The sequence below is a fragment of the Rattus rattus genome, chromosome 9 (genome assembly GCF_011064425.1).
Source record: "Rattus rattus isolate New Zealand chromosome 9, Rrattus_CSIRO_v1, whole genome shotgun sequence".
NCBI classification, from domain to species: Eukaryota; Metazoa; Chordata; class Mammalia; order Rodentia; family Muridae; genus Rattus; species Rattus rattus.
Genome location: NC_046162.1, coordinates 56,502,536 through 56,529,543, shown reverse-complemented (window position 1 = coordinate 56,529,543; position 27,008 = coordinate 56,502,536). Strand labels below are relative to the sequence as shown.

Here is a 27,008-nt window from a genome sequence, read left to right as displayed (position 1 = left end):
TACAATATATATATTATCTACACATACTTATTTTGGACTTTTTCTGTTAGTTCATACAAATATAAATGAATATAAGATTGTTTTGTAACCATATGCTAAGAAGGTGGTAAAGAATGTTACTTACATAATGTACATTCTAAAAGCTAGTATTACAAATCCTGAGAGAACACGTGGGCAAAGTGAACAGAGAGCACTAGTCATTGAGTGTGGAGCTGCTCTTAATAAGGCAGAATTAGCTCTTGCTTCGCAGCCATATAGATAGGTCAGGTCGGCTGCAGATTCGTGGACAGTTAATACTTTGATTTTGTTTGATGTTATATTTACCAAGACCTGGAGAGCCAGAACTTGTTTTCCAGAAAAGTTGCAATATATTTTTAGGTTTGCCTGCTATTTTCTAATAATCAGAGTGAAACAGTTACAGCCAAAGTTCTGTGCAACTGGAGTTTCTGGTTAATTAGATTCCCAAGAGCCCAGTAGGTGCTATCCTTGGATGTGAAAAGGCCTCACTCTCCTGAATGCCAGTCCAGGCGAACATACTGTGGAAGAGACAAGCTTCCTGACTTAGGAAGAGACGGCATTCATGGTCAGATAGAGCACCTCCTTATGGAAGTTTGCCTGAGCGTGGAGAAGATGGAACAGATTCAGGAAGCCTCTGTCATCATCATCACGCTCTCCTGTGACACACACGGACAGACAGCAGAGAAAGGGAAAAGTTAAACATTTTAACACATGGCTCAGGAATGTAAGATGGTCTAAGTGTCCCTAATAATATTTAAACAAACATTTTTGTCAGTGATTCTTACTAAGCCTTATTAACACTAGAGCCATGAAATCAGACGCTAGAGAGAAAACACGGGCAAGGACCCTGCTCTGCTTCGGTACGTCTCAACTATGACCTTGGATGAGTCAAGTTCTATCTGTGATTCCTATGAAACAGGGATGATGATGAGGATATCAGTTAGGAGAGTCAGAAACCAACAATTTTTTGCAGAGGATCCTGGTTCTCTCTCAGCACCCGCATGGTGGCTCACAACCATCTATGACACCCTCTTCTGACCTCTGTGTATCAAGGCATGCACATGGTGCACAGATAAAATAAAATAAAATAAAATAAAAACAACAAAAAATTTAAAAAATGTTTAAAGGGCTGGGTGTAGTCATGCACCCCCTTAATCAGAACACTGGGGAGGTAGAGGCAAGTGGATCTCCTTGAGTTCCAAAAAAAGCTTAAAATATCAAACAAAAACCCCCACACAGGGTAAATTGTGTTGGCCACCAAACTAACTTAATATCTATTATCTAGGCCTACTGTGGTGGTGTGTGCCTTCAGCCTCAGCATTTGGACAGCAGAGGCAGTCAGTAGATATCTGAGAGTTCAAGCCTATCTGGTCTACACAGAGTGGCCTAGGGCAGCCAGGACTACATAGAGAAAGACCCTGTCTCAAAAAACCAAAACCAACCCCTCCCCCTGCCCCCTAGCTAGGATCTCACTCCTGTGCATTGTCTACGCTTACCAGACATAACAGGCTGCAGCATTTCCATCGTGACACAGGCAAAGGCATTTGCTACGCTCTGCAGGAAGCTCTTTCTCTCTGTTGCAGTGTTGAAGACTTTGCAGACTTTTTGCATCATTCTAACTGTCCAGTCCATGCAGTACAACTCTTTCTCACACACCTGATTCAGATGCACAGAGTAACACGACCATCAGTCTTCACGTGAAGAAAGCAGTAGAGCTTCAAAGTGGCCGTGACAATGACAGCTTAGGATGAAGCGTAATTTACTACCTAGGGCAGGGTTGTGATACAGCTTACTGCTTAGGGCACCCCACTGAGTCATAATGGGCAATGCTCAGTGAGTGAATAAAATGGAGTGCGATGGCACATGCCTGTGATTCCAGCACTCAGAAATTCAAAGTCATCTTAGCTACGTATTGACTTTGTGGCCAGCCTGGGCTATCTGAAACCATGTCTCAAAGACAGAAACCAAACAAAAATGTATGTACTTTAATACTTACTTTTTTTTTTTTTCTTTTTTTTTTTTTTCGGAGCTGGGGACCGAACCCAGGGCCTTTCGCTTCCTAGGCAAGCGCTCTACCACTGAGCTAAATCCCCAACCCAATACTTACTTTTTAAATACAATTTTCTGTATATCTCAGCTCTTGGCAGTGTCTGTCTGTCTGCCTCTCTCTGTGTGTATGTATGTGTATGAGAGAGACAGACAGACAGACAGAAGTGGGGCTTTGGGTCAAGTGTAATGCTAATAAATAACTCACTAGAGAAAAAGTTCTTTCTTACCAAAGCCAAAAAGACTATGAGCCTTGCCAGTTCGATGGCTCGCCCGTTTACGGCTTTACTAGCCATGAAAGTGAAGCAGATGTTGTTCCCGCTCAGGATCAGGAGGCGTGCGTTGTTCTCCAGAAGCCACTCCCGGGGAACCACTTTTATTAGAAGAAGAACAGTCACTTAATGAGAAATTATATAATTGCTGCAGTAAACATCTTTAAACACATTCAATATTATATTAGTTTATTGGAAATGTAATTAGTGCCAAGGGAAAGACTCAGAAATAATGTTTTAGGGTTTTTCTTCTTTTCTCAAACAGGGTTTGTTTATGTAGCCCTGGCTGTTCTGGAACTCAGTCTGTAGACCAGGCTGACCTTAGAGACTGGCCTGCCTCTGCCTTCTGAGTGCTGGGGTTTGAGGATGGCACCGTGCCTAGCATGTTTTAGCTTTCCAATTTCAGCATTCAACCAGAGACAGCAGTCACCTGCATGCCACAGTGCTTTTAGTCAAGAAGTTCTCGTACAAAGTAACACATCGGCAGGCAGTGTGCATCATATGTAGGAGGAAAGCCCTGCAAACCTCGGAGTCTGTTTCCCTCTCTCCTGTCCATCAGCAGAGGGATTTCTTTTTATATAATCTAGAAGGGTGTGTATGTGGACCTGTAAAATGAGGGTAAGTAAACTCATTGAGCTGTGAAGTGATCCAGTAATACAAATCTATAAAACTGGGCGTTGATTCCTTGCTATGGAACTGTTGGCTACTGAAGGGTGCTGAGGGCGGTGGGGGCCATTGTAGGGGCTGTGTACCTACTGGTGAGTCACTAGGCTCCAAGGGACAGATCCATACCCATGCTCATGTGGACAGCCCTGGCTAAACTTAGTGAACAGAACAAAAAGATGATGGAGAGAAAGTCTTAAGTGGGAGGAGGGGACAGTTTAAGGGAGTGGGAAGAAGCTATGAGAGGGTGAAGCACAGGAGTAATCAGAATGCATTGTATACATGGATGAATTGTCAAAGAACAAGCTTAATTTAAACATTGGAAAGTAAGATAAACACATTCTTATACCACAGTATTTACATATTCCAAATACATACACACACACCAAAAAAACAAAAACAACAAACAACAAAACAAAAAAACCAAAAAAAACAAAAAGCATAATACAAAACTAAAAATGTTTTGGAGCTGTAACAAAACAAATTTAAAACTATATATTGAGCAATTATTAACTTCTTATTTTTAATAATTCACTTAATTTAATGTGCACTGGTAGTTTTGTCTGCATTCTTGTCTGTGTGGGGGTGTTAAATCTCAGACAGGTGTGAGCTGCCATGTTGGTGCTAGGAATTGAACCTCAGTTCTCTGGAAGAACAGCCAGTGCTCTTAACCACCAAGCCATCTCTCCAGCCCCACAATTAGTAGTTAGAGAATTGTCTGTATAACTTTATGTTTGTATTATAATAATAAATTTCTATTATTCCATATTAGTAATTACATATTTTACCTGACAGCTCATCTACAAGACTGATGACATCATCTGCTGTCCAGCCTTTGGCACCTGTGTCATACAGTAACTTAATGGCATTAGCCAAACCTTTCAGACTGGACTCATCTGTAGGCCCTTCTATCATTTCCTGCCAAATCACCTGCCCTGGATTGAAACAAAAGGTAGAATATAATCAAATAGATGGTTTTGTGATAAAGACTTCAGGAATTGTTTAGAATGAAAAGGACTATACAATCCTGTTACTTATATAAGCTACATTCATCATAAAATGTCAATTCTGATAGCATTATAGATTTCTAATTAGTTGTGCTGAAACACAGCAACAGTACTTAAACCAAGAAACTAAAGGAGTTTGACATGAAGAACAATGCTTTTATAACTCCTCTGAGGAGCTTGTGCTGACCAGGCTAACAGGCCTGCCTTCCTTTGGACAACTCTTCATTGAGAAACCCACACCCATGTTGCCATGTTACTTTTTTAAAGTCTCTGCTTCAGCCTCCTTGTTGGGGGATGGTTTTGTGCACTGTGTATTCAGATGCTGATTACTGTGCCCAGTCAGGCTGCTGGTGCTGCCAAGCATCTCTTGTCTCAATGTTGTGTAAAAATTGTTTCCCAGACAGAACTGGAGAGATGGCTCAGGGATTGAGAGCACTGGCTGATCTTCCAGAGGTCCTAAGTTCAATTCCCACCAACCACACAGTGGCTCACTACCATCTGTAATGAAATATGATGCCCTCCCTCTTCTGGTGTTCATGAAGAGAGCTATAGTATATCTTATACATAAAATAAATTTTAAAAGTTGTTTTCCATCACCTCTGATTGATTAATAAAGATCTGATCAGCTACAAGCTGGGCAGAGGGAAAAAGATGAGACTTCCAATCCTGGAAAGGATCTCTGGTGGGAACCAGAGAAAGACAGGGAATGTAGTGCCTGTCAATAAAATCTAATGGCAAATAATCTGAGGCAGGAATAGAAGATCTTCCGGCAGGGAGAGAGCCACTTCCAGCAGAGAGAGAAAGAATTTGGTGGTGATACAGAGGAGACTGACTAAAGAAGTAGAGGAGAGGAACCAGCCACATAGCTGAAATTAGATTAGAATAAATGGGATATTAAGTTTAGAGTCAGCTGGAGAATGAGTCTAGCTTATGGCCCAGACATTTGTTAGTGATATAAGTCTCTGAGTTTTGTTTGGGAACAGGGCTATGGGAGAGAAGCCTACAGATATAAATGGTGCCCAATATGCTCTACCAACTGAGCTGGTGGGGCAGGATGCTGGGTTACGAGTACATACTGTGTTTGAAGATGCCTTAGAGCAATGACATACAATAGCTTATGCATTTCATTTTGTGGAGTTAGAAATTTTAAAGTATGTACATATGTTAACACATCGCTCTAATGACACACATTCAGAATTCCAAGGATGATTCTGAGACTGCACATTTATTAAAGATGGTGGCTATCTTGGAGATGCCTTTGCAGATTAAAGCTGATGATACTCCAACATGTGTACAATAATATTTTAGACATTATGGCATGGAACATGTTACTGGCATATCTCACAATCCTACAGGACAAGCAATGGGAGAGAGATCTAACAGGGCTTTGAAGGAAATGCTCATAGAACAGAAGGGGATATGGGATCTCCCAGAGATAGATTACATAATGCTTTACTAACTTTAAATTTTTAAAGTGCTAATGAGTAAAAAATAACACCTGCTGAGAGACATTGGATTATGGAAAAAAAAACTTCTAAATTAGGACACTATCCGTTTTAATGATGTGCTGAGGCAGGAAATGTGTTGCTCTGGGGAAGAAGTTTTATCTGTTTCAACAGGAGAAGAATGGATCCCATTCAAATTAAAAAAGATTCAGGGGAGATCTCCTGAATATCTAGGCTGTACGCATAAAGAAAGAAACTAAGAAGAACAAAAATCCGGTAAAGTATATGCTGATCCCTTTACATAGGGAAAGCTCTGAAAATGGCCAAGACATGAATGTCTCCATCCAGGACTTAAGCTAAGCATAGATAACAAATCTTATGGAGTACAAAGTCCTCAGGATTTATCATGCCATATTTGCATATGACATGGATGAAAACTTATATTACAGTTTGGTTATACAGTCTAAACCAACATATAAAGACAGATGCCTCACCTGCTCAAAGAGCAGAGAGTCATCTGCAGATGAACTGTGCACACTGCATATTCTATACATGTGTTGATGCAGAAGTGTACATTACCTTTGAAAGTTTCTATGTTCACAGAGGAACACGACCAGACACCAGTGAAGTTAAAGCAGGCCTGACAAGACTCAAGAAGGTGCTGAGACATACTTATTCCAGCATCCTGCTTGATCCAGCCTCAGACTGCCTCAGTAGCTTCATCAAACTTGCTTTCAGGAGAGCTTCAAAATGGCAAATCCCATTTGTTCTAGTCTCTCAGATTATTCCAGTCAGGACTTTAGTTAAGCACTGCACTTTTATATAACACAGAGACTGGACAACAAATGTTACATCTAGATTTCTTTTTCTTTTTTTTTTAAAGGTTTATTTTATTTATATGAGTATGCTGTAACTGTTTTCAGACACACAAAAGAGGGCATCAGATCCCATTACAGATGGCTGTGAACCACCATGTGGTTGCTGGGAATTGAACTCAGGACCTCTGGAAGAGCAGTCAGTGCCCTTAACCACTGAGCTATTTCTCCATCCCTACAGCTAGATTTCTTAAGACTGATCAATATCCTATTTTTAGGGTCCTCAAAAGAGAGGTCACCCCCCAGACAGCAGGGAGTAATTTTAAGAGAATGACACTCCATTTCCAAAAATGGGATAAGTGGTTTTCGGTCGTGTAGTGGATGACGGATGTCTATCATCGTTTTTGGCGGGTTAATCACAAGTTATTAATGGTCTTGTTCAGGGATGTTACAAAATAAAAGAGGTTCGATTCAGGGATTTCTCTTTTTCTTTCCTCCATTCTTCTTTCTCTCCTTGCTAGTATTAGTGGGAAAAAAGAGTGAGAAGGGATAAAAAGAAAAAAGGGGGATATAGGAATGATAGGATTAAACAATAGATTTTTTTTAATTTTTTTAAAATCTTTTTTTAAGATTTATTTTTTAAATAAAATAGCTGTCTTCAACAGAAAGCATCAGATCTTTTACAGATGGTTGTGAGCCACCATGTGGTTGCTGGGATTTGAATTTTTTGAGCCATTTGCCCTAAAACAATAGGATTGAATCTACTTTTAAACTAAAAAACAACAACAAGCTATTTTTTACATTTGTATGGATTAATTTAAGGTAATTTTTGCTGTAACATACTATATATATGTTTCAACTCTTGTATTAGGTATTGTAGCTATGCAACTTATTTAAAAATGCAATGTGATATTCTAGTCCTTTTGAAAGTTGCTATTACAAACTGTTTAGAGTAATTAAGAAAAGCAAGATAGTAGTTAGTCAATAACTTATGTTCAGGGCTGGAGAGATGGCTCAGTGGTTGGGAGCACTAACTGCTCTTCCAGAGGTCCTGAGTTCAAATCCCAGCAACCACATGGTGGCTCACAACCATCTGTAGTGAGATCTGATGCCCTCTTCTGGTGTGTCTGAAGACAGCTACAGTATACTATACACAATAAATAATTAAAAAAAATTATGTTCATGTTAGGTACTAGTACAGTTAGATACAGAAATATGTTTCTTAGGTTGAAGAGACAGTAAATAGCTAGAAACAAACAATGTGCCTATTCACTTATACTATACATAGATGGTCTTCAAAAACTTCAGAGGTATACAGAATGTGGCATTTAAAGATGTTTTGTTAGTAAAAGGCTTTTTAGACAGTAAGAGTTCTCAGCTCCTGGCAGCACCCCATTCCACTTCAAAGAAGATGATGAGCATCAGAGAACCTTTGGATGGAGTTTTCTCCTGTGTGGCAAGCTAGCCATTAGGCAAGAAACTACCCTTCCCTCAACTAATGATAGCATACTGTTCAAGCTATGGACAACAGGACACAGAAGTCTGTTGTCAAGTTTGTAAGGACAAGGTTAGCAGGTCCTTCATCATTCCTGCTTTACAGAAAAGTCTGTTATATACTGAGCCAGAAGGTCAAAGATGATGCTCCAACATTGCAAAGGAATCTTGGATAACTGTGTAGGCAGCCAACTGCCTCTGTTTATAGTTTTGAAAGCTGCTTGCTCTGCACACTTCCTGTTTTTCTTAGTTAATACTTTTATCCTTCTCAGGTCTCTGATGGGGTTGAAGACTAGATAGTTATAGACTCACAGTTAAACTTAAGTTGTTTAACATTAAAAAATATGTGTTTTAAAGCCTAAAAGGATATTCATAGGCTGATACAGGCAAATTAATGAAGTAGAGAACTCTGAACTTACCAAGAAAGGATAAGTAGAGTACTTTCTCCAAGGCTGCCAAATACAAATGGACTAGACATTGTGAATGTAATTTTTACCTGAGAGTTTTCACAACTATTCTTATTGTACATAGTTTAATAATATAAAAGAATAAGCTTTTATTGGACTAAAAGGGAGAGACATAAGAAGATGGTTTTACATACTGTGTATTCAGAAGCTGATTACTCTGCCCAGACATCTGGTTGCAGTCTGGATGTTGGCACTGTCAATCAACTCCTGAATCACCTCTATTGGTTAATAAAGACCTAATCAGCTAAGCCAGCCCAGAGAGGAGGAGGTGGGACTTCAGATCCCAGAGATGGTCTTTGGTGGGGACCAGAGAGACACAGGGAGATTTGTCATGAGCGATTAACCATGAGCAGGTGGCCAGGACAGTTGCCATGAGGACGCCCATGGAGTAGGAGCAGCCAGGCAAGACTAAGTTGGCAAGTAATGGGGCACTTGGCTGGGTAGTGGACAGCCATATACAGGTTATAATAGGGTTATAATATGAGTATCTGTCCAGTTACAGTGCTGAAGCTTATAGTAAATATAAGGTCTCCATGACTTTATTTGGGAGCTAGAGTGGGAATAGAAATGACAGAATTACTTCTATATATATTAACATATCTTTTTAATTTAACTTTTTTGGTCCTGAGGACTATAGAAATTTTTTTTATATGTTTGTGATATACACTATTACATATGTATGACTGTTTCCCTGCATATATATCTGTGTACTATATGCATGCCTGGTGCCACAGAAGTCAGAAGGATCCCCTGGGATAGGAGTTATAGGTGGTTGTGAGCCATCATGTGGGTGCTAGGAAACAAACCTAGAGCATCCAGTGCTCTTGACCACTGAGCCATCTCTCCAGTCCTCCACATTAACATATCTTTGTTAGGCTGGAGAGATGGCTCAGTGGTTAAGAGCACCAACTGCTCTTCCAGAGGTCCTGAGTTCAAATGCCAGCAACCACATGGTGGCTCACAACCATCCATAATGAGATCTGATACCCTCTTCAGTTGTGTCTGAAGATAGCTACAGTGTACTTATATATAATAAATAAATCTTTAAAAAACCCATATCTTTATTAAGTCACAACTTTGCTTCATACAAAAGAATAGAGATTTTATCTACTTACTATTTATTTTATCCTTTTTATGTGTGAGTATGCATGCATGTGGAAGCCAGGGGTCATTCCTTAGGACTCATCCACTTTAATTAGCTCCACAGTATAAAGGGAGAAGTGATTCCTGCAGGTTGTCCTATGACCTCCACAAACACACCACGTTACATGAAGGCACGTGCGCGCGCGCGCGCACACACACACACACACACACACACACACACACACACACACACACAAAATCAATCAATCAATCAAACAATGTATGTTTGTCTGTTTCTGTATTTATTTTTGAGGCAGAGTCTTATGTATTTCTGACTGGTCTAGAACTCAATACGTTGTCAGAATACAGTCCAAGAACTGGAGTCCTGTGAGAATTCTGAGTGCTTGTCAAAAAACTCCAAGAAAACAGGGCAAGAGTCTTGTGACCTCAGTTTCTTCAAAAACACAAAATAGTTCTTGGAATGTGTTTTCCTGCTCCTCCCAGGTGACTCAGGTAAGAGTTACTTCAGATTACTCATTACAATCGCCCTTGTTGTTGTTTATTTGCCTCTGTAATTGGACACTTTACTCATGTGACTCTTCTTTACCCTCAGAGTTATAAATTATCTGAATAAAGTTGGCTATTGCATGACACTATTGTATGAATCTGCCTAGCTTTCAGGCTCCATTTTTCTTGGTCCCACTGCCTCTAGAGCAGTAAACAGCTATGTAGATCAGCCTGGCCTTGAACTCACAGAGCCCTACTACCTCTTGTACACCAACCAGTAAAGATGGATTGGGTTTTTGTTTTTGTTTTGGTTTTGGTTTGGTTTTTTGTTTTTGGTGGTGGTAGGGGTTGTTTGTTTTTTTTTGGTTTTTCAAGACAGGGGTTCTTTAAGTTGCCCTGGCTGTCTTGGAATTCACTCTGTAGACCAGACTGGCCTCGAACTCAAGTAGATCCATCTGCCTCTGACTCCCAAGTGCTGGGACTAAAGATGTGGTCATCCTGCTTCGTACCAGTAAAATTTTTAAAAAGCCTATCTAAAGAAAAATTAATTAGCCAGGTATGTAACACACATCCATGAAAAATAATGGTGCTTACCATCATGAGGAGATGTTGGTCCAAAGATAATATATAGCAATCTTGCCTGATTCACCATTGGCCACGGCTTCAATATTCGAGTTAACCAAAATGCAGAATCACTCCGATGCGTCCAGTGATCAAGTAGTACATTCCGACAGAACAATCTAACCCTTAACTCCATTTTTCGAGCACTTCCTATGAAGAAAAAGGAGTTATAAATCATTCTTTTAAGAACGGTAAGTTACATACTGGACAGTGATAACTCAGGCATTAACCGCTGTGGTTAAAAGAGAGATCATAAGCTGAGTGCATGAACAGGGAGTCACCAAGAAGTCAAAGGTCCTCTACCTTTAGAGTTTGACTATCTTCTTATGTTTCCTTTCTTTATCTTCAACAATTTGAGTAATGGGTAAATCGAAATCCATGCTCAATTTGACCAGAATCTTATATAGTTTTAGATTTATTTATTCAGATTGGTCTTACATATCCCAGACTGATTTTGAACTCCTTATGTGGTCAATACTGACCTTAAACTTCAGATCCCCCTGCTTCCATGTCCTAAACACTGAAGTTACAGGTCTGTCACTGCACGTCACAATTTATGTGACGGCAGGTACTCTTGCCAAACTGAACTGCATCCTCGCCAGATTTTAGTTTTAAAGGGAAATAATGCAAAGAAAAACCAGAGGTGCATCATCAATACAGTTGTACTAAAAGTGTTACTCTTTCTTCCATAAAAATTTTAAGAAGTTATATGATTTATTTATATTTTGGCTTAATAATTTTTCAATGGTACTTATTTTTATTTTGTGTATATGGGTGTTTTGACTGCATATATGTTATATTTTTAAATTCTCTGTATGTGCCATGGCACCTAGATGGAAGTCAGTTCTTTCCTCTCTCCCATGCAGATCCTGGGGATCCTAATTAGGTTCAAATACCTTTACCTGCCAAGTCCCACAATTTTAGTTTTCTGAGACTGGATCCTATATAGCCCAGAATTCTTTATATAGATATTTTATACATAGCTGAGATTAGTCTTGAACTCCTAACATTCATGCCTTTTCTTTCATATTCTGGGATCAGAGGTATGAGCTAGGCCTGATTTTATTTATTTACTTACTTACTTATTTTTCCGCACAGGGTTTCTTGGATGCCAGGCTGGTCTTGCCTGTGATATAGTACAGAGCCAAGGATGACTTTGAGTTGCTTATCCTTCTGGTTCCAACTCTAAAGAGCTGGGATGACACTCAGGTGCCACCATATCAATTTCATTCAGTGTTGGAGCATGCAGGGAAAGCAATGAACCACCATCTAACCTACCCCTCCAGATCCCAAATTAAGTATTAAAGCATGAAAGAGAAAGATGGTATTTCAGGAAAATGAGAAAATGGGAAAAGGTTCCCAGTAGGATACAACTGCATAAAGAACATTGGAAACTCAGCGAGTAAAGAACGGTATGCTGAAGTCAAACTAGCACAGGGGGTAGCACACTTGCTTATTTACTTACCTATTTACTTAGGACCCACCTTCTCTTTATGATCCCTGGCTGTCCTGGAACTCAGTATGTAGACCAACCTGGCCCCAAATTCAGACGTTTACTGCCTCTACCTCAAGCCTGGGATTAAGGGTGTGCCACCATGGCCATCAGGCAAAGAGTTTGAAATATAGGTAGGGACCAGAACCTGAAGGCTAATTTATGTAGCTTAGATTTTATTTTGAATATGTTAGGTTAAAAAGCTAACAAAAGTTTCTGATCAGAAGAAAGACATTTAAATTGTTATCAGCCATTGGGTTTCTAAGTCTGCCTGGCCTACATATAAAGCTGGAGACAGGTCTGTGCTAGACAGTGAGCCTCTTGCTGCTGGGGTGTAGCTCAGTGTAGAGCCTACTACACTCACTACCCCAGCTCAACCTTCAGCAGCCCCTTGCCCAAAAGGAAAGAAACACGAGACTACCTAAGCAAGGACATAACTAAATCTGCCCTTTTATCTGTAAGTTGTTTACAGTGAAATGTTTGGATTTGGCAGAAAATCAGTATACAAATCAAGTAGCTTAGTCTAAGCCTTACAACTTTCTGTTTGCTTTGAGATTTATAAAATAAATAAACATTATAAATGTCGAGTTTCTTGTTTATAAATTCCAATCATTTTCCCCAGAAGAATTATCTTGGATTTAGGGTCCGTCCCTGTCCCTTCTGTGTTAGTCAATGTTCTCCAAGGAAACAACCAATAGGAAGCAGATCGCACCTACATGGCATCCCAGTTCAGTTGGCACTGGAGCTGGAGCCCACTGTTAGCTGAGCCCCAGCCCAGCCTGTCCACACTTGTTCACCTTTGACCTCTACCTCCTCTTAACAGTTCATCTGTACACAGTAGAATCTCTCAACTGAAAGTCTTTACCTGGTTTGTTACAGACAACAGTCTGCATCTTTCGGGAGAGATTAGTCTGCTCACATAAGAAGTTATACACACGATGACATTCAAGTTCATCCCAGCCTGCGGTTAAAGTCTGAAGAAATAGAAGAAACAGTGTACAAGTTCAGACACAAATTGGAAGGCTAAGCCACTACTTCCTAATCTAAATAAGCTGATGTTAGAGTCTAGGTGATGTTTACCCTCTCTGGAGATATTCAAATTCACAAGAAATTTACATGGTTACAACCTAAAAATTCTCCAAAAATCTTTCTTTTTGGTTGGGAAGAAAGTATCTTTTAAGAGAACTTTTTTTTTTCTTTTAAGTTTTTTAAGATAGGGTTTCTCTATGTAGTCCTAGCTGTCGTGGAACTCACTCTGTAGATCAGACCAGCCTTGAACTCAAACACCCACTTTCCTTTGCCTCCCAAGTGCTGGAATTATGCGCCACCACCATCCAGCAAATTTTAAGTTTTTTATGAATGTTTTTATTCCTATTTATGTTTATGTGTCTCTGTGAGGTTATGCTACATGAGCGTAGATACTTGTGGAAGCCAGAGAGTTGGAACTACAGGCAATTTTGAGCTGCCCTGATGTGGTGCTGGGAACCAAATTTTGGAGTTCTACGAGAGCATCAAGTACTCCTAACTGAAGAACCGTTTCTACAGCCTTCTAACTCACCCTACATCTGCCTGCATTAAGCTTGAGTAATGAGACTGCAGTCTCAGTTTTGTGACTTAGTTTTTAAACTTAAACTAAATTAAATCAATTATTAATTTCTTTTTGTGTACGTGTATGTGAGAATGTACGCAACCATGGAGACCACACACACACAGGAGGAGGCTGGGTTTCCTCTCCTACATGCTCCTTATTCCTTTGGACACTATCTCATCAAACTCAGAATTTGTATTTTGGGCTATGCCCCATGGATAGGGTTACAGACCATCAAGGCAATGGAAACTTCTTACTTGTGGGCTAGAGGTTTGAATGCAGCCTTACATAACAAATAATCCTACCTCCTGGACCATGTTTTCAGCCTCTGTAGCTTAGTTGTTTGGTTGGTTGGTTGTTTGGTTGGTTGGTTGGTTGGTTGGTTGGTTTTTTGATTTTTTGGGAGGGGTTTTCCAACCGAAGTCAGAAAACCTGCTAGACAGATTCTTTTTTTTTTTTTTTTTCCGGAGCTGGGGACCGAACCCAGGGTCTTACCACTGAGCTAAATCCCCAACCCTGCTAGACAGATTCTAAAGGAGCTGGAACGCTTGCAGCATAGTTGTAGAGAGAACTTCTCAGACCCTTACACCTGCCATTTGATATTGTTTACAAATAATAATGATCCCATTTAACATGAGAATTGTGCTTGCTTATGACTTGTTGCTTTTAATAAATGAGACAGATCTCACTATGTAACCCTGGTTGGCCTAGAAGTCATTAGGTAGACCAGGATGGCCTTTAACTCAAAATTAGCCTCTGTCTTTGCCTCCAGGGCACTGGGATTAAAGGTGTGTGACACCATTCTTGGCCCCACATATAAATCCTTAAAATATTTAACTGGATTTTACAGGTTTAAAAAATAATCTTTTGGGACAGTGAGATGGCTCAGCAGGTAAAGGGTTAAAATCTAAGCTACAGGAAAAGGAACACTGGCTCCCTAAGTTGTCCCTCCGACACTTACACATACATGCATTCATACATGTATGTATGCCTGGTACCCAAGGAGGTCAGAAGAGGGCTGAAAGGCCTCCTACAACTGGAGCTGGGGTAATTGTGAGCCAGCATAGGCATGCGCTAGAAATTGAACCTGGGTCCCCTTGAAGAGCAGCCAGTCTCTCTAACTGCTGAGCCATCTCTCCAGACCCACACACATTTAAAAGGAAATTAATCAGGCAGATGAGGGTTGTACCCAGCATTTGGGAGGCAGAGGTAGGTGATCTCTTGAGTGTGAGGCCAACTTGATCTAAAGAGCAAGTTCCAGGATTACCAGGGCTAACAGAGAAATCCTGTGTAGAAAAGCCAAAACAAATAATCTTCAATCCCAGCACCCTACAATTTAACATTATTCCTTCTAGAATAAGAGAGATTGCTAAGCACTGATTATTTCTGGTGAAAAGAAATCAGTAGACAGGAGACAGCCCTGGGAGGAAGGCATTTTACTTTATATCTTTTGTTCCTTTTGAATTATACATGAATCCATATTTTAATACTTAAGCCAAAAATAGAAAATACAAAACCAATAGGAAAAAGTAGAAATCTGCCATGGAAGAGTGTTAGTAGGAAGTCCTAGAATCTGGGTGCGTAGGAGCTGGTGGCTGGCGGCCTGGGATATAGCAGAAGACTCTTAGGTAGAGTCCTGAAGTGTGTGCTAAGAGCCTAAGGTGGCAATAAGTTCTAAATTAGATAATTCATGTAGAGGCTTTAGGATGGTGTCTGTCACATAGTATAAGGCTTAACAAATGACACTTTTCATTTTTATCATTTTACCTGTAAGAGATGAGTAAATATTTTTAAATAATAAATTGATTTCTAAAGTCACATTTCAGAAAACTAGTCCATAAATTTAAATTCGAAATACTCATAAAAAAGTTAGGTGTAGTGGTATAGTCCTTTAATCCCAGCACTTAGGACACAGGAGCAGCTGAGTTCAAGGCCATCTTGGTTTACAAAATTAGAGCTACATAGTGACTCAAAAAAGCAAAACAAAAAACAAACAAAAATTATATAAACACATATACCACCTTTAGTCTCTTAAACTGGCTATGGGTTGGGTTCAGCTCAGTGGTAGAGTACTTACCCAGTATCCCTAAGAACCTAGGTTTAATCCCCATGTCACAAAAATCAAACAAAAAAAGTTTTAGTACACTTGTGTAGAGCAAATAAATGCTAAGCAGTTCTCACCAGTTACAAAACCAAAGATACCCTTAACAAATGTAACAGTGTTACTTGTCTTTAAGATTATTATACCTTCTCTAACTCACACAGGGATCCCAATGCTCTATTTGTTAACAGTTCAAAGTCATTCCTTTCATTCTTTCATTAAACACTGTACCTGTAAAAACATGCCATAACATGATAATCCTAAACACTGCAGAGGAGCTGAGCAGCCACTGAACTTGAAGCAGGGAACCTGTAAAGAGAGCAACTGTCAGTAGACTTTACAAAGCTGCCCCGAGGCAGGGCTTTTCTGGGTAACCCTGCTGTCCAGACTGGCCTCAAATTCAGAGATCCACTTGCCTCTACCTCCCTCTCTGAGATTAATGGCATGTACTACCTTGCCTGGCTACTGGAGATATCTTGAAACAGAGTGTAGCCCTTTTCTTTCTTTCTTTTTTTTTTTTTTTTAAAGTGAAGTGGTTTGGCTCCCACTGACTTGGCTTGGAGCACCCCCACCCCCAATGACTGTGTGTTCAGCCTACCAAGGGTGTAGAGGAGGAGCTAAAGACTTTTTTTTAAAAAAAGAGATTGATTGATTGATTTATATTTGTCCACTGTTGCTGACTTCAGACGCACCAGAAGAGGGCATCAGATCCCATTACAGATGGTTGTGAGCCACCATGTGGTTGCTGGGAATTGAACTCAGGACCTCTGGAAAAGCAGTCAGTGCTCTTAACCGCTGGGCCATCTCTCCAGTCCGAGAGTAGCTCTCATTAAAGAAAAACTGTGCTGGAGGGATGGCTCCAAAGTTAAAAGCACTGGCAGAGGGAATTGAGTTCAATTCCCAGCACCCATCTGATGGCTCACAACCATGTATGACTGTAGACCCATGGGATCCATGTAGTATGCAGATAGATAAAGCATCCACATACATAAGATACATCTTTTATAGCCCGGCATGGCCCACATGCACTTAATCTCCAAAACTGGGAGACACAGGCAGTCGGATCTTTGTGGTGAGCTTGAGGCCAGCTTTGTCTACAGAATGAGTTCTGGGAGAGCCAGGGCTGTTTTACAGAAAACTGTCTCAAAAACACGCACACACACACACACACACACACACACACACACACACACACACACACACCTTTTCAACCTGAAGATATAACTCAGTTATTGTTACATAGCATACAAGAAGCCCGAGGTCCCGTTTCCAGAATAGCAAAACAAACAAAAACCCCGTCTCTACTGTTGGTACATTTACATAAAAGATTCTAACATTTAGAAATTATTGTTGTAGTGGTGATGATATTTTGTTTGTTTTGTTTTGTTTTTGTTTTGTTTTGTTTTCTTTTCTTTTTTTCGGAGCTGGGGACCGAACCCAGGGCCTTGCGCTTGCTAGGCAAGTGCTCTACCGCTGAGCTAAATCCCCAACCCCTGTTTTGTTTTGTTTTATTGAATTTCATTAGAGTTTAAAAGAAAAACTCCAAGGGCAGGCAAGCTATCAATCTCAGCAGCTGAGGAGGAGGATGGAGGAGAGGAGAGAAGGGGCCATGTCCTTTAGGCTGCCATAGTGGTTAACCACATGCAGACAAGCACCAAAAGGAGGAGGGAGGAAGCCCAACTGAGGAAAAAGCTAATGAGATCCTGGGAGAAATAAACAGAAGAGGAAAAGCTGCCCCTTTCCGAGTCCTCATCGAGGTTCACGGTGGCTCATGAGGACTGTTTTGTTTATTCTTTGAGACATGGTCTCTTGTAGTCCAGCCTGGCCTTGAATTGGTTCCATAGGAGAGATGACTCTGACGCCCTGATCCTCAAGCCTCTGCCTCTTGATTGCTGGGACCACAGACCTGTGCCACTGCCCTGGGTAAGAGCTGCTAGGGATCAAATCAGACTAAGCAGTGATCTATCAACTGAGCCACACCCCTAAGTCATCACTGTAAACAACACTGGCAGCTGTGAAAAAGATGCTGGCTCAGCAGATGAAGTGTTTGTCTCGTAAGGCTGAGGACCGGAATTCAATCCTGGAACCATGGGAAGAAAGAGGACAGCCATGAAGTGTACTCTGACCTCCACATGTACACCATGGCATATATACCATCACATGCAAAAATAAGTATTACTCATTGCTTTATTATTCTTGTATGGTATAAAATATACTGCACAACCACACATGGTACACAATGTAACACTCATGAAGTATTTTTGTCTAGCATATCACCTATTTTCATAGAAGTTGTTTGTGGATAACTAAAATTGTAGACAAAAGAGATAACTGTACTATATTACATCATGTAATCTCCAAGTTATTGGTAAAGTATTAGATCATCATTGGCTAACTTTTTGGTACTAATTCATGAAGTCTTATTAGTTATAGGTTTAGGGAGCTAGCCAGTGTTGGCACAAGCTTTTAATCCCACCACTTAGGAGGTAGACAAAGGTGGATCTCTGTGAGTTTGAAGCCATCCCAGTCTAAAGCTTGTTCCAAGACAGACAAGGCTACACAGAGAAGCACTGTCTGAAAGAAAGGAAGAAAGGAAGGAAGGAAGGAAGGAAGGAAGGTAGGTAAGTAGATAGGTAGGTAGGTAGGTAGGTAGGTAGGTAGGTAGGTAGATAGATAGGTAGATAGGTAGGTAGGTAGGTAGGTAGATAGGTAGGTAGGTAGGTAGGTAGATAGGTAGGTAGGTAGGTAGGTAGATAAACAGATAGATAGTTCAGTGGTTAAGAGAGCTTGCTCTTCTTTAGGGAATAAAGTTGGTACCCACATCAAGTGGTTCACAACCACTTAGAACTCCAGAGGATCTGACATCTTTTGGCTTCCATGGGCACCCACAAACAGAAACACACACACACACACACACACACACACAATTGAGAAATAAAATAAATCCTGTCTTTAAAAGATAGGGTTGGGTGGAGAGATGACTCAGCAGTTAAGGGCCCTTGCTGTTCTTGCAGAGGATCTAGGTCTGACTTCCAGCATGGCTCACCCTGCCTGTAGATCTGACTCCAGGGAATCTGATGCCTTCTTTTAGCTTCCATGGGCACCAGGCACACAGGATACATTGCATACATACAGGCAAACCAGACATACATGCAGGAATTTGAAAAGATAGGCTTATAAAGAATACATGACATTAGTTATCTTTACTGGAAATTGAGATGGTGCACTGATTCTAGTTTCTGACTTACTTCTGAGAGTATCTTCTGAATGTATTTCAGTCTTTCCTTGGTGGGAAGCAGCAAGGTGCATCTTTTAAATAGTAGACCTGAGAAAGGAAGAAAACAAGAAAAAAGTGACAGTACAGTTTAAACTTATCAACAGCACAGTACAACAGTCCTTGCTAAAAAAAAATTAAGTATGCTGCACTACTGTATACTATGATACTTTTTTTTTTTTTTTTTTTTTGGAGCTGAGGACCAAACCCAGGGCCTTGCGCTTGCTAGGCAAGCGCTCTACCACTGAGCTAAATCCCCAACCCCTATGATACCATTTTTACACAAATATTTGGGAGGAACAATAAAAAACATACACAGCATGACAGTCACCAAGTGATGCTGATATCCATCTGGCTTTAGCAAAAGCCAAAAACTTGTGATATAAATAATATAGGACACATGTCAGAGTGACTTAAAAAAGATACAATAATAAGGCATAATAATACATTAGTGAAACTATATCTTACTCTGTAGAAAATACGGTCTAGTATCTCTCGGGATTAATCTCATGTCAACAAGGGAAAACGCTATTAAAATTGTGCCATTTGGAAAGGATAAAAATATTTTTTATGTATTTCTCAAAATATAAAAATTTGGTTGGATGTGATAACCTACACTTTAATCCTACCATTTAGGAGGCAGAGGCAGGCAATCTGAGTTGAGGACAGTCTGGTTTCAGGACAGCCAAGGCTACACAAAAAACTCTGTCTCGAAAGAAAGAAAGAAAAAAAGAAAGGAAGGAAGGAAGGAGGAAAGAGAGAGAAGATTATCAGTGCATACCTTTAATCCCAGCACTCGGAAGGCAGAGACAGATGGAGCTCTGTGAGTTTGAGGCCAGCCTGGTGTACATACTAGGTTCCAGGACAGCCAGAAAACAAACACAAAACAAAAATAAAAATATTTTTATGGTTGGGGATTTAGCTCAGTGGTAGAGCGCTTGCCTAGGAAGCGCAAGGCCCTGGGTTCGGTCCCCATCTCCGAAAAAAAGAACCAAAAAAAAAAATTTTTATGTCATTATTTACGATTTCGGAGGTTAGAAGTCATTTTTGCTCACAGAAATTATATAGATTGGATTAAATAATTATCTTTCTCTTCAAAACTCATATTTTTCTTTTTCAGACAGGGTTTCTGCTTCTCCTGGACCTAGCTATGCAGACCAGGTTAGACTTCAACTCATAAAAATCTGCCTGTCTTTGTCTCTGGGTAGTGGGATTAAATGTACCACGTTAGTTTCTATTAAACCTTTATGTGTGTGAGTGTTTTGCCAGCATGAATTATGTACACAGGGTGTAGATCGCCTGGAACTGGAGTTACAGATGGCTGTGAACCACTATGTCTGTGCTGGGAATCAAACCCTAGCCTTCTGCAAGAGCAACAAGTGCTCCTAACCACTGAACCATCCCTCCAGCCCCTCAGGGATATTTTATAGAGCTAGCATGTTCATAATGTGTAGGATTCTGTCATGACATTAGAAAAAAAAGATATACTTGGTAAGGAAAAGATATACTTGAATATCACTTTCTCCAGTTTTTATTCTTTATATAAGATAATCACCACTTCTCTACATTTAGTCCTTACATAATAAAATGATTATATAATCCTGAAGAATCTATAGAAACCAAGTTTATCTTTAGAAATTGCTGTGTTTGGGTAACACATGACCAGAATTGGATTTTTAAAGATGAACCCTCCTTATTTTTGCTTATAGGGAGTTATTCTCAGTGTTTGGCTTTAGCCTGAGTTCTGTTCCTTCCATGTTTTGGCATTATGTCTCATGTTATATCATAGCTGGGACTGTAAGATAAAATCGCAATACTGGTTGCCTTTTCTACTGCAAATCTCCTATTTTTAAGAGTTTAAGTTTACCATAAAACCCTTGCATTTGGCTGACTGTTTTTTCTAAACACAGGTACTCTTTTTCAGAGACCAGCTTCATTTAAGTTCTTGAAGTAAAACAATGTCAGATGCAGTATTCTTTCTACATTGGCCATCTGCTTTGTTCAGTAGAAGATGCAAATTAAGATTTATAATGCTCAAAGTTAGGATTCTCACAAATGTTATTTTAATATCTAAAAACAAGAAGAGATCAGATGGGAATGAAAGCATGGAAAAATGCTAAGTATGTCAAACATTTACTAAGAAACCAACCATAAAACAGGTGCCTACAAAAAGTTGATTAGAAAATTAAAGCTAATATATAATCAAACTTTTTTGGAAGATTTGGTATTAAATCGATTTTTTAATTGAATTGCCCATGTAATTATCATTCTTTTGGTTTTCAGTATGGAATTGAGGATGGACCCAGGGCCTTGTGATTTACTTGTCTGAGACCACAGCCCAGGCTGCCTCCATGCTCACTGTGCAGCAGAGGCTTGCCTTGAACTCTCTCCAGCACTGTGACTAATAAGCTTGCACCATAACCTAGGCAAGCGCTCTACCACTAAGTTCTATTCACAGACAATATAATTAGCTTTGATTAACAGCAGAGAATTGATCAGGAAAAAAATCCTTTAGGGCAAACTCAAAAGACAATAATCAAATACTTGCCAGACTCAGTTACAAGCTTTACCAAATCTATTTATAAATACTGAAACCAACAACACTGTATTCAGACTTTAAAAAGAAATTTAAAAGTCAGGTGTTAGTGGTGCACGACTTTAATCTCAGAACTTAGGAGGCAGAGGGAGGCGAATCTTTGAGTTCAAAGCCAGCCCATTCTACAGAGTGAGTTCCAGGACAGCTAGGGTGACACAGTGAGACTCTGTCTCAAAAAACAAACAAACATAAATAAAAAATTAAAAGCACTTTTTAAATTTATTTATCCATTTATATGTTTTCCCTGCATTTATCTGGGGCAGTTGGAAGAGGGTGTTGAATGCCCTGGAACTGGAGTTACAGAGGGTTATGGGTCACCATGTAAGTGCTGGGAACTGAACACAGGTCCTCCAGAAGAACAGTCAGGACTTTTAATCTCTGAGCCTTCTCTCCAACCCTGGACTATTTTCCTTCTTCTTTTCTTCCTTGTTTCCTTTCTGTTTGTTTGTTTGGGTTTTGTGGCATGAGAGATTGAACCTAGGATTTTATCTCAAGTATGCTAGGTCACCCTCTCACAGAGTCTCTAAATTGCTCAGATTGGCTTTGAACTCTACAGCAGAGGCAGGCCTTGAATTCCCAATCCTCTTGCCTTAGCCTCCCAACTAGCTGTTCTTGCAGGCCTAAACCACATGCTGTTTTGGAGGAATTTACATATTACTTTGCTTTTTTTAAAAGCTAGGCTTTCCTGTGTTTCTAAAAGACAAGATTCACTCAACTCACTATATCTTTATTTAAATCCCAACAACATCCTGATATTTGGCTGAATTGCCATGTTTTAGTTAATTATATTTTAGGTTCATAGTTAAATTGGTATCATTAGTCAAACTGAAATTAGGATTTTATTTCAGTACTCTAGGGAAAATGAAATCAAGGAATAGAGTAAAAGATACAAACTATTTTATATCAAGGGAAGAAAAATGATACAGTATTTTCTTTGATAACATCAGCTTAGTTACAGCATAATGATTTGTTAGTAAATGTGTAGAGTACTTAAAAAGAAAATCATGGATTCTGATAGGAGAATAATGATTTTCTTGCAGTGTGTTTAAATGTATACATTTAAGGAATAGATTATGCCTGAAAGGAATATAAGTACAGAATAGATTTAGCTGGATATGGTAGTGCAAACCTTTAATTCCAGCATTCGGGAGACAGAGGCAAGCAAATTGCTGCGAGTTCAAGGTCAGCCTGGTCTAGAGAGTGAGTTTCAGTACAGCAAGGCTACAGACAGAGAAACCCTGTCTCAAAAAACAAAACAAAACAAAAACCAGCCAACCAAAAATCCTCTAAATCACAAGGAACAGAAGCAAAAGACAGAGAAAAGACATCAATTCCCCCTACCAGCTAAACAACAACATCGGTTAGACTATATCTTTGTACACTCATTAGGACAGGCACTTTACATTAAAGATAATTTAATTAGTTAAGGATAGGTATCTGCCCCTTTCCCCAGACAAGGTTTCATGATGGTGGCTATCAACTCACTATGACCACTATGACCACGAAATTCTGATTCTCCTGCCCCCACTTCCAAAGTACTGGGACAACAGGCAAGCGTTACAAACACCCAGTTTATGGGTTGCTAGAAATGAAATGCAGGGGCGCTGGAGAGATGGCTCAGCAGTTAAGAGCATAAAATAAATAAATAAATCTAAAAAAGGGGGGGGAATGCAGGGATTTATGAATGCTAGTACAACCTACTGTGCATTCTCAGTCCTATAAAGGTTTTTTGAGACGGAATCTCATGCCTTTCTTCAGGCTGACCTGGAACTCAGGAACCACGATGGGGTGCTTAGTTATTTATTTATGTATGAGCACACTGTCGCTCTCTTCAGACACACCAGAAGAGGGCATCAGATCCCATTACAGATGGTTGTGAGCCACCATGTGGTTGCTGGAATTTGAACTCAGGACCTCTGGAAGAGCAGTTAGTGCTCTAACTGCTGAGCCATCTCTCCAGCCTGGGTTTGGTTTTTCAAATGCTACAAGTGTGAGCTACCTTGCTCAGCTTTCATCTTTAAAATATGTAGGAATACTGTTATGGTCTTTGCACTGAAAATAAAAACATAATAGAAAAAAAGGGAAAATTTCCAGGAAACAGTATACAAAACACTAGCCTTACAGAATTATATAATAAAATACAGCTATAAATAGTCTTTATTTGTTGCACTGTGCATTTTATAAATTACCTAGAGCTCTGTAGTGCTCCAGTAGAGCAGTCTCTTCTTTTGTGCCAGGCAGATCAAGGTCATGAAAGTTCTGTAGTAAAAGTCTCCTACTTCCAGATGAGGTTGAGATGTAATTAATTATGTGCTGGCTGACTGTTTTGGACACCATACTTAACATGCCAATATCCTTCACTATCAAAAAGAAATAAATGTATATAAAATATGAGTGCAAATTATTTAAATCACTGTTAGCATATTTCATTAACTTATGTTAACTCACCAAAAATACAAATTACTTAAAAGAAAGCATCATGGGTTGGGATTTAGCTCAGTGGAGAGCACTTGCCCTAGGAAGCGAGCCCTCAGGTTGGATCCCCAGCTCCAAAAAAAAAGAACCAAAAAAAAAAAAAAAAAAAAAAGAAAGCATCATGATCAACACAGTATATTAACTTGTAAACTAACTCATTAGTAACAAATCTAGTGTCAGGTATGTTGGCTCACACCTGCCATGTTAGCACTTGGGATGCTGAGGGAGGCAAATTGCCAGGTGTTTGAAGCCAGTCTGAGCTGTAATTCCAGGACAGCCTGGGCTAAGAGAGAGAGCCTGTTTCAAAAAAATCTTAATATTGTTTTATATCTAGTTCTTAATAATTAAAAACATGTTGTAAAATAATAAGCTACCATTTTATTACTATTTAGATCATTTAGAGGTGGTAGTATTGGTTTTAGGTTTTGGTAATTTTTTTGTTGTTTTTTTCCTCTGTCCTGGAACTCACTCTGTAGACCAAGTTTGCCTAGGACTCAAGAGATCCACCTGCTTCTGCCTCCCAGTGTTTGTTTTGAAGGCTGTTATTGTTTCAGACTGGGTCACCCTCTGGGTAGTCTTGTCTCTCCTGGAACTTGATATGTAGACCAGACTGGCCTGGCACAGAAAGAGATATTCCTGCTTCTGCCTCCCAAGTGCTGGAATTAAAGGCAGGTACCACTATACAGACTTTTTGTTTTGGGGTTGGGGATTTAGCTCAGTGGTAGAGTGCTTGCCTAGAAAGCACAAGGCCCTAAGTTTGGTCCTCAGCTCCGGAAAAGACAAAAAAGAAAAAAAATTTTTTTTTCTTAGAGGATTATGTCATGTAGCCCAGGCTGGCCTGAGATTTGTAATCTTGCCTTAGCTCCTTGGTGCTGAAACTTCAGGTATATGCTGTATCCAGCCTACAATATCTTTACACAATTTGAACATTAAGGTGGGCAGTACTTAGAGAGTTGCCCAGCCTGCTGCCTCTTGTAGTCTACTAAATAAACTTTTCTGTTGAATAGAGAGACAAAGAGAGGAGAAAGACAGAGGAAGAAGGAGAGTGAGCAAGAATGGAATTTTACACTTAATTTTAGCTAAAAGGTAGAGAAGTTGTTGGTAGACCTGTAGAAAATAAACTCAATATAAATGTTATTAATATTCCAGAATGTTATTAACATAGTCAAAATAAAGAGAACAAAATAATACTTGGGGAAAATTATAATATTCTAATATCGTATATAACCTGCTGTTAGCCCCCAAACCTCACCTGACAAGTATCTTAAAATTATGTGTAATATTTCCAATGGTAAGACTTTAAAATTTCCAAGTGTAGATAAGAGCTGAGGATCTGAATCAAGAGTGTTGCAAAAATCGCTGGATTGATGATTCAAACGTCTACATTTTGAGCTGGGTATCAGAGTGAAAGTGGTGTTTACTCTAGACGCCATCTTCTCTTATCCCATAAATTTATCCTGGTTAGAAAAATAAAGCACGAGACACAAAGAAAATTAAGGTAATGAAGTTGTTCCTTTGTAAATTAAGTCACACTTTCTGTTCTTTTCTTCCCTCTTGTGTGGCCTACAGCATGCCCCACAAGCACTCCACCAAGTGAGGTATAGGCCCAGCCCAAGGTGTACACATTGTCTTCCCACATTACAAAATATTTACTATAATGTCCAATTATGGCACACCCATCTATAGAGTTTCTTCATCATATCAGCATTATTTAAAAAAACTTTTAAATCATTGACATCTTTAAGCATCTGATCCTATCTATTCTTAGAATAAAACTCTTAGTAAGAAATTTAAACATTTAAAATTAGGTATGGAAGCAAATCCCAGAGATGGAGGCAGAAGGATCACAAGCTCACAACCAGGCAGGGTTGTTGAGACCCTGGGTGAAAATCTAACAAACTTAAAAGGAAGAAATGAAACATATAATTGGACAAAATATATTCTAAGAAAAGAAAAAAGCAAAATAGGAAAACCATAAAAGGTTTAATACAGTTTAACTTGTGGGCAGACTTAAAGACTACTGTAAAAATAAATCCTTTTGCAACCTGAATTCACTGTCCAATATGAATTTTTGTAAGTATGAAGGAACATGGTAGAGGAGGAAAGAGAAAAAAATTGACACAAAAAGCTAATAAAGCATAAAATATGCTCAATACTCTCAGGTATGAGAGATGGATTACAGCTCAGTGACAGAGCAATTATGGAGTATTTGAGCCCCTGGGTTTTAACTGCATTCCTACAAAATTCAAACAACAAACAAGACCCTGAAATATAACATCTGTCATCAGTACATGCTTTCTTTGAGAGAAGGTCTCTCTACTTACCACTGGCTGTTCTGGAACTGTAGATCAGATCACAGAGATCTAACTGCCTTTGCCTCCTGAGTGTTGGGATTTTTTTTTAGAGCCTAAAAAAAAATAATCAAAGCATTAATATAGTTTTAAATATCTGTAAGAATACTTTTGACTTTTTATTTCATTAAAAGTAGATACTGACAGGGTTCTGTTACAAACAGTAAAAACAAAGAAAAACAGTTTTAATATTTGAGCAATTTAATTGTATCACCTAATCTAATTTAATAGATTTAAATGTAACAGCTTAATCTAACAGATTAAAACTGGTAATAATACTATTACAAGTTGTGTGCTGAATAATAAAATAAGCAGTGACATTGAAGTTTTGGAAATTTCTATTCATGTCAAATTATTTTTGAAGATTTTGGAATAGAGTTTAACTATTTGGGTCCTGCTTCAATCTTCCAAGTACTGGGATTAAAGGTATATTACCACCTCACCTCACTTAAAATTAAATTTATACTGTCAAATATGAAGTAAATAGTACATTTCCTTTCTTTCCAGTTTTTGTTAGTAACAGTTACAGATAAGTCATAGCCATGGCTTATAGGGCTTGATTTTACAGTCATTTCCTAAAGGGAATTTGTTAAATATGATATCAAAATCACTGACTATTTGCTTGCACTAAACAATAACACTTTAGAGGCAAAGTAAGCATCACACAGTGACTTTGTATTACTCTACTCTTCT

General features: G+C 39.2%; 1 protein-coding gene and 1 pseudogene across 2 annotated transcripts; both read right to left on the bottom strand.

Moving 5' to 3' along the window:
- Nucleotides 1-345: 345 nt before the first annotated feature.
- Nucleotides 346-26,365, bottom strand: Fbxo47 (F-box protein 47). 2 transcript variants are annotated; one of them, XM_032913111.1, is made up of 11 exons: nucleotides 26,289-26,365; nucleotides 25,217-25,421; nucleotides 23,679-23,849; nucleotides 18,868-18,944; nucleotides 15,851-15,928; nucleotides 12,796-12,904; nucleotides 10,412-10,588; nucleotides 3,788-3,934; nucleotides 2,295-2,437; nucleotides 1,515-1,674; nucleotides 346-674 (listed from the first exon to the last, which is right to left on the bottom strand). In XM_032913111.1, the coding sequence occupies exons 2-11, from the start codon at nucleotides 25,395-25,397 to the stop codon at nucleotides 562-564; spliced, it is 1,356 nt and encodes a 451-aa protein (XP_032769002.1). In that variant the 5' UTR covers nucleotides 25,398-25,421; nucleotides 26,289-26,365; the 3' UTR covers nucleotides 346-561. The 2 variants fall into 2 exon arrangements, with proteins under 2 accessions (XP_032769002.1, XP_032769003.1); XM_032913112.1 differs by lacking the exon at nucleotides 23,679-23,849.
- On the bottom strand, nucleotides 13,923-13,966 carry LOC116910651 (annotated as a pseudogene).
- Nucleotides 26,366-27,008: the final 643 nt, after the last annotated feature.